At 54.9% G+C, this 8137-nt stretch overlaps 1 protein-coding gene across 2 annotated transcripts in view; it reads left to right on the top strand.

The window, feature by feature from the left end:
• The window catches only part of ITGB3 (integrin subunit beta 3), a 21298-nt gene that overhangs the window by 12494 nt on the left and 667 nt on the right, over positions 1-8137 (top strand). Inside the window, exons 5-14 of one of the 2 annotated variants that reach the window (XM_005429120.2) lie at positions 518-680; positions 1267-1428; positions 1584-1679; positions 1845-1934; positions 2321-2455; positions 3100-3529; positions 5553-5775; positions 6053-6153; positions 6275-6394; positions 7419-7585. In XM_005429120.2, coding sequence (XP_005429177.1) covers positions 518-680; positions 1267-1428; positions 1584-1679; positions 1845-1934; positions 2321-2455; positions 3100-3529; positions 5553-5775; positions 6053-6153; positions 6275-6394; positions 7419-7585 — 1687 coding nt within the window. The remainder of the gene's footprint in view (positions 1-517; positions 681-1266; positions 1429-1583; positions 1680-1844; positions 1935-2320; positions 2456-3099; positions 3530-5552; positions 5776-6052; positions 6154-6274; positions 6395-7418; positions 7586-8137) is intronic. The other variant, XM_031063734.1, reaches the window with a different exon arrangement.

The raw sequence follows: 8137 nt of genomic DNA, 5'->3' as shown, positions 1-8137 counted from the left end.
TGAGGAGGGAGGAATGGCAGAGGTATTAGGAACTGAATTCATCCCCATTCCCTGTTCCTCTGTGCTACTAGGAGGGGGGTAGGCAGAGAAGTGACATTGAGCCTGGGAGGAAAAGAGGGGAGTGGAGAAAGTGGGTGCCTGATTCTGGACAGGGTTTAGACCTCTGTGTTCTGCTGACACAGGGAGGAGGAGCAGGTCTAAATTAGAAATATCATTATCAAGGGAAAGCTCTTGAGGGACAAAATTTGCATCATGTTTTCAAAAGAAATGTTGAGGCTGGAAGAAAATGACTCCTAAAAATCCCAGCAGGACTGAGGCTGGGAGCTGACCTGAACCCAGCATCCCTACAACATTAATTTTATTTAAAAGGTCTTTCACCAGCCTCAGGGTCTTGGGGAGCATTGGGTCCCTCCAGCACATCCTGGGCAGGACCATGGGATGTGGGATGGCTGTAGGGCAGGGATGGGAGCTGGAAGAGCCCAATGAGCCCTGTGCCCTGAGTTGTCTCCTCCTACAGGATCGGGGAAACCTGCCTGCCCATGTTTGGGTACAAACACGTCCTGTCGCTCACGGATGAGGTGACTCGCTTCAATGAGGAGGTGCAGAAGCAGAGTGTCTCCCGGAACCGTGATGCTCCTGAGGGCGGCTTTGATGCCATCATCCAGGCCACCGTGTGTGATGTAAGGGGCAGGAAGGCCTGGCTGGCATCAGGACAGGGTCACCAGGCTGGACCAGGCGTGTTGGCAGGGACCAATCAATCCTTCCCAGACATGATCATAAGCCTTGTTGAGCTGTTGTATGACTGATTTCTGGAGAAGGTGAAACATTCAAGTGAGACATTTTCAGCCCAATAGTCAAGGGAAGAGAAGGACTCTCATGAGGTCATGGTAGGGGAGAGGAGCAGAGCAGGTGCTCGAGAACAATCCGATGTCAGCCCTGCAGTGACCAGTCCAGAAGGGACAGCACTTCCTGTGCCTTCACCTTGGTTTTGCTGGAGATCTTGCATCCCTGAGTCATTAACCATGGTGATTAACACTCTAACCAATTAAACTCATCTTTCACCTACAAGCAGCCCATGACCCCCTGCCAGACTCCACACTCCCACAGCACTTTTCTGCAAGAGCAATTGCCTTGGTTTCCTATGCAGAGGTTGGTTTCTACAGCCAAGCCGTGACCCCCTGGCACAAAGGCAGCAGTGGGGTGCTGGCACATGGGGCTGCCCTCAGCATGTGCTGACACATGACTGGGAGCTGCCTTTCACTGCAGGAAAAAATTGGCTGGAGGAATGATGCTTCCCATCTGCTCGTCTTCACCACGGACGCAAAGACCCACATTGCACTGGATGGGCGGCTGGCTGGCATCGTGCAGCCCAATGATGCCCAGTGCCACATCGACAAGGATAATTTCTACTCTGCCACCACCACACTGGTAAAGCCTGACCCAGGCATGGGGTTGCGGAGCCCAGAGCACCTGTTGGGTCCCCATGGGATGGGAAAGGTGTTTCAGCCATGGTTGGAGAGCATGGTGGGGACCAAGATGGGAGGGTGTACATGTTCCTAGGCTATAGCTCTCCTCTTCCCCAGGACTATCCCTCTCTGGGCCTTATGACTGAGAAACTTTCACAGAAGAACATCAACTTGATCTTTGCTGTGACAGATACAGTTGTTGGCCTCTACCAGGTACCAGCTGCAAAGCCACCCTCCTGGGGGTCTGGTGGGCCATGGGTGGCTGGACATGGCTTGGTGGTCTGTCCTATCAAAGCTCCCATGTTCCTGGACAGGATTTCACCCAGCCATGGCACATTTACCCATAACAAACAGACCTTGTTTATGATACTCCTACAGAACTACAGCGAGCTGATCCCAGGCACAACCGTGGGCACCTTGTCCAGAGACTCCAGCAACGTCCTGCAGCTCATAGTGGACTCCTATGGGGTGAGTGTGCAGTGTGATGGCCCCACAACAGCACTCTTCCTAACGAAACAGCCACTGCTTCCCACTGCCAGCAACCCACAGATTTGTCAGCTCCCCCAGTCCCAAGCATCCTCCTTGGAACAGCTGTGAGCATCTGCCTCCATCCATGTGTGCAGGCACCCCAAGGGTGGGAGATCACTGTGTTCACTGCCTGTCCTTTCCTGTCTTGAAAGCTTTTCCCTGTAGAGAATGACACAGCTGAGGCTTGAGAAAGACTTGGGGCACTTGGCTCCTTTCCCATGTGCATGGGAGCATCACTGTGGTGCTGGGGGCAGGGGAGGACCCCACCAGGGCTAAGCCCTGCCCAGCCTGTGCTGTGTCTTCATCAGTCCTCTTTCCTTCCCTAGAAAATCCGCTCCAAAGTGGAGCTGGAGGTGCGTGACCTCCCTGAAGAGCTGTCCCTGACCTTCAATGCCACCTGCCTCAACGATGAGGTCATCCCTGGGCTCAAGTCCTGCATGGGGCTCAAGATCGGGGACACGGTGAGGATCCCACTCATGGGCTTGGCTTTTCTCCCTTCTGTGTAGCAGCACTGCCAGGTCATCTGTTGCTCTGCACCAGCACCATCTGCTTTGTCCCATGACCTCCCAGGTGACACAGACCCTGGAATCTCAGCACTAGAGAGAGAGAGAGGTCCAGCAGGGTGGGTGCAAGGAGGAGAATGCTTTTTTGAATCTACTGGATGCAAACTCTGTGATCTCTCTAGCTCAGCCTGAACTGCTGGCCACAGGGCATAGGAACATGGAATCATTTGGGTTGGAAAAGCCCTCTAAGACCATCAAGTCCAACCACTAACTGATCTCTGACAGGTCCACCACTAAACCATGTCCCTGAGCACCATATCTACAGGTTTTTGAGCACTTCCAGGGACAGTGTTCTACTTCTTCCCTGGGCAACCGGTGCCAGAACCTGACAAACCTCTCAGTGAAGAAATTTTTCCTAATATTGAACCTAAAATTTTCCTGGTTACTGTGGCAAACACATTATCTAGCCCACATTGTGCTGAGACAGCTTTGATAAACTTTGATGAGCCCAAAGAGACCTGGTGGCTCCCATTTCTGTGCTCCTTAAGCTGGGGCATGGACTGGAGCAGGTACTGACATCCAGACACACCTTTGCCCTCCAGGTGAGCTTCAGTATCGAGGCCAAAGTGCGGGGCTGCCCCCAGGAGCAGCAGAAATCCTTCACCATCAAACCTGTGGGCTTCAAGGACAGCCTGACAGTGGTGGTGAACTTCGACTGTGAGTGCTCCTGTGAGAGCCATGCCGAGAGCAACAGCCCATCCTGCAGCCATGGCAACGGCACTCTGGAGTGTGGCGTGTGCCGCTGCAACGCCGGGCGCCTGGGCTCCCACTGCGAGTGCTCGGAGGAGGAGTACAACCCCTCCCAGCAGGACAACTGCAGCCCCCGGCCAGGCCAGCCCCTGTGCAGCCAGCGTGGCGAGTGCATCTGCGGGCAGTGCGTGTGCCACAGCAGCGACTTTGGGAAGGTGACGGGCAAGTACTGCGAGTGTGACGACTTTTCCTGCGTTCGCTTCAAGGGCCAGATGTGCTCAGGTGAGTGCTGGGCTTGGGGCTGTTTAGGCTGCCTGAGATCCTGGGCAAGGGAGACACCAGTCATTTTGGGGCTTATCCTGTGAGTTGTCCCCATCTCTGACTTGTTCAGCTGTGGATCTCCCTGAACCAGCCCTGGTTTGAAGTGATGCAAGGGGAATTACTACCTTTTTGGCCACTGATATCACCTCCTGTGCCTGAGAGCTGGGAGTGGGGATGGGCTAGAAGGTTAAAAAGGAGGCCTGGTGGGGACCAAGCGAAGCATCTCTGGGGTGTACAGAGCAGGGACCTTGCTTGAACCATACAGCTCAAACACATCAGAAGTACTGCTCTGCAGGAGGAAACCCTAGGGTGGGGAGAGCTGGGTTTTATCCTCCACCCAGTTCTGGAAGACTTCATATTGGCAAAAGTGGGGGAAGTAAATCCTCCTTCCTTGCTGGCCTTACAACATCTCCCCTCCTTAATATTCATCTCTGCCACATGCTCCCAGACTCCTCTCCAGTCCAGCTGCTCTCAGTACTGGAAAGAGAGGTTAAGGTTCCTTCCACCCACATCTCCAGTAAACACTGAAGGTCTGAGTGAATTGCAGTGTTTTGCCCATCTCATGTATTTAAGGGATGTGAGAGAGATGACAGTGAGTAGGAATGAAGCATGAAACTATGGCACATCATCTCCAGGAGCAGAGCACCCCAAAACTGATTTAAGGGGCGAATGGGAGAGGGGTAGCCACTCCCATTCCTAACCCAAGCTTCCCTCTGTAAGCCCAGGATAGGTGGCTGCTAACAGGGTGCCAGAAAAAGACACCACTTCCCTGCTGAAATCCCAAAAATCCCCAGGAAAACATCAGTGGCCAAAGCTGATTCCACTCCTGGAGCCCAGCATGGATGAGGTGAAACCTGGGGCCAGATGACACTCAATTCTTGCTCCCTGATGTCCCCAAATTGAGTTTTTGAGATCCCACCTGCCGCTCAGGCCAACTTCATGGCTCACACTGCCTCTGTGCTGCTCAGACTGATCCTTTATCTTAACAGCCTGCTGATAAAGGAGGTGGAAACGCTGGGTTTCCCCTACCCTGAGTAGTCAGTGTCCTCAAGGAGCCTGTTCCTGTTTGAACAGGGGCTGCAGGTCCCCAGGGTGGATAAAGGGCAATGAAGAGCTGCTCCTGGCCAGGGTGGGCTGTTAATTAACCTGAACTCTCTGACCCTGTTGAGCCAATTCTCCCCAGCCTACCCATCTGTTTCCATGCCTTGTCACCCAGCGTGGCACTATTTTCCTGTGACTCAGCCCTAGTTCCTCATTAATGGGGTTATAAATTTATTTAACATGCCAGTGCCTCCAAGGGCATGACTGGGACAGTGCCCAGCCGATCCCCCGCCGGGAGCAGCATTCCCAACGTGTCCCTCCCACTGTGCTCAGGGCTCAGGACAGGTCAGCGCCTGCAGGTCCACAGTGTTTCCACCACTTGCTGTGTCTCGTTTTTGAGCTGAAATAAACCACAATCCAAATAGCTCCAGGGTTTGGCAAGATTTGAGCATGCCTGTCTGTCTGTCTGACTAAACTAGTCTCAGTGAACGTGTGTTGGGCTTTTCCCAGCAGTCAGCTTTCCCTGTCTGGTGCAAGCCTGAGAAAGGAGTCAGACTTGGGGGCTTTGACCAGATGTCCTGATTCAATCTGAAATGCAAAGCCACAGAAAGAACTTGACTTGCTCAGAGACAGATCTGATAGATCATCTCCAGTTGCTGCTGCTGGAGCTGGGGCAGCTCAGCCTGAAATGTGGGAGTTTGTTCTTGCTTGGGTGGGAGGAGTGTTGGGCACATGGTGAAGGTCTGGGTTTGGTGTGAGCTTCTCACACCTTGCACTGTCCCACCCCAAGGACAGTGCAAAGGAGTTGTCCTAGGTGGCCAGTCTGCCTTGCAGTGCCCACAGAGGATGAGTTGCACCTCTGGGTCATAGGCATCCATATGGGGAATTGCTAACAGGCTCTGTGGAGATACTTAGAGTTCTGTTACCTTTTGGTTGTCCCCAGGCCATGGGCAGTGCAGCTGTGGGGACTGTCTGTGCAACTCAGACTGGACAGGAGACTACTGCAACTGCACCACGCGCACTGACACCTGCATGTCCAGTAATGGGCTGGTGTGCAGCGGCCACGGCTCCTGTGTGTGCGGCCGCTGCGAGTGCACCCAGCCCGGCTCCTACGGAGACACCTGTGAGAAGTGCCCCACCTGCCCAGACGCCTGCACCATCAAAAAGTGAGAAAGAGCAGAGGGCTGGGACAGGTCATACCTCATTCTGGGCTGGCAGAGAGCTGGGATAGGTCATATTCAGTGGAATTCAGGGGAGCTGGCAGAGAGCTGAGAAGGGTCATATCCCATCATGGAGCTGGCAGCACTGGTGGCAGGAGCTCTCACTATCTGCAGCCCAGTAGGGTTGGGACTGCTGTGATTTCCACAACCTGAAACTGAAAGGTGTGACAGTTGCCTGAGGAGAGCCTGGAAAAGCTCATGGTACTTCCCTCCTCTTCCACAGGGATTGTGTGGAATGCAAGAAGTTTGAGCGGGGAAAGCTAATGGAGCAGCAGTCCTGCAGCCGCATGTGCCGTGACGAGATTGAGACGGTGCAAGAACTGAGTAAGAGGAGACCCAACCCCTGTCCTAATACATGGAAATCCAGGGGGCAGCATATGCCACATGCTTTCCCTCTGTGTATGCACCCCTCAGCATGGGGACCCTGAGCCTCTCCCTCTGGCAGGTGACAGGGGCAAGGATGCTGTGAACTGCACCTATAAGGATGAGAATGACTGTGTGATGAGGTTCCAGTACTACGAGGACTCCAGTGGCAAGTCCATCCTCCATGTCATCGAGGAGCCTGGTAAGACCCAGCTGCCATGCTTAGGCTGGGGACTGCAGAATGTACTGTGCTGGGTTTCTGTGCTGATGGGGGTGGGGGGGGGGAGGGGGGCAGGATGCTGAGTTCCCTTTCTCCCTCCCACCCCAGCCAGGCTCATGGGGCACCATGGCTGGGGGCTGAGAGGGATTAAAGAACTTCTTTGTCCCCTGCTCAGTGCCAGCGGGCCATGATTTCCTGCCTCTCAGGTATCACATTTCCTAAGTTATTTCATACCCTCATTGAGACCAAGGATGGGGGTTCAACCTCCCCACCACCCTCATCCTGTGTTTGACTTTGTGGAGGTGATTTTTCTTGGGAAGCAGATAAGAGGAGGCTTCCATCAGCAGCCCCGGGGTCTCCACTGACCTCAGCTGAGCCTGGGGCTGTGTGGCTGCAGATCCTTCAGAAGCAGGACCATGATAGCAGCCACCTGCTCCTCACTGCAGCTGTCTGCCATGGGCAGGGTACAGCCCACACTTCCCAGCCCCACAGCCAGGTGGGAGAGGAGAGGCAGGGCGAAGGCTGGGGTGGCCACATGGCCCAGGGCACTGTGCAGGGGGAGCAGGAGCTACAGAGGCTCACACTGGATCTCCCTGCCCCCATTTGCCAATTCAGTGTTGACACACAGCCAGCGGCTGGTGGGGGTTGTGTCAGTGGGCTGGTGGTTTGGAGCAAACTTCACAAGCACAAGGACTTGGTCTCTGGTGTCATCCCCCACTGCAGGTGGGACCTGTGATGCTCCTGATCTAGCTCCAGGCTTGGGTGCAGACCACCACCCTACATACAGGTGCTCAAGTACTGTGGCACAGGTGCCCCATGGATGGGATCCTCCTTCACAGAGCCTGCTGTGCTCAGGGTAGAGGCTCCTGCTTGCTGGCAGAGGAGGATGATGCCCTCCTGAGACCAAAGGAGCTCCATGTACCCATGGCCAGGTAGCCCCAGAGCTGATTTAAGTTGCCCTGGGGGTGCTGACCTCCCCGCAACCCTGCCCTCCTCTCTGCTCCAGACTGTCCAAAGGGGCCAGACGTCCTGGTGGTCCTGCTCTCGGTGACAGGTGCCATCCTGCTCATCGGCCTTGCTGCTCTGCTCATATGGAAGCTCCTCATCACCATCCATGACCGCCGTGAGTTCGCCCATTTCGAGGAGGAGAAGGCCAGGGCCAAGTGGGACACGGTGAGGAGCAGTGGATTGGGTGTGCTGGGCAGGAGTCCCAAAACCCCACAGCCTCTGCCTTGAGGGATCCAGATCCCAGTGCTCCTGGCATGAGAGCCCAGCTGCTGTCTGTTGTCCCATGACATGGTCCTTAAGGGCCAGCTTGTCCCAATCCTCTCTAAAGCCTGGGACAGTGTCCCAGGCAGGACTCAAGGTGACACTGCCAGCCAGGAGACCCCTTCCCTGAGCCTGTTGTGGTCCCAGGGGCTGTGCACAGGTGATAGGAGATGTCCCAGGTTATTTTCAACGGTCCAGCATATCCAAGCACTTGTCAGGAGCATGACCCCCTTACTCACTGCTCACAGCAGTGTTTCCATCCCATGAGTGAGGCAGAAGGTCCCTCCTGCCACAGGATGCTGGAAAGCACTGAGGAACCCCAAGCACAAGGGAGGGGTCTGGGACAGCACTGATACCTGTCCCACACCTCAACTCCATCTCCTAACCCCCCACAAAGTGAAGGATGGGATGGGATGGGATGGGATGGGATGGGATGGGATGGGATGGGATGGGATG

This window comes from Geospiza fortis, unplaced genomic scaffold (assembly GCF_000277835.1).
Source record: "Geospiza fortis unplaced genomic scaffold, GeoFor_1.0 scaffold218, whole genome shotgun sequence".
NCBI classification, from domain to species: Eukaryota; Metazoa; Chordata; class Aves; order Passeriformes; family Thraupidae; genus Geospiza; species Geospiza fortis.
This window is presented reverse-complemented; position numbering and strand designations above follow the sequence as displayed.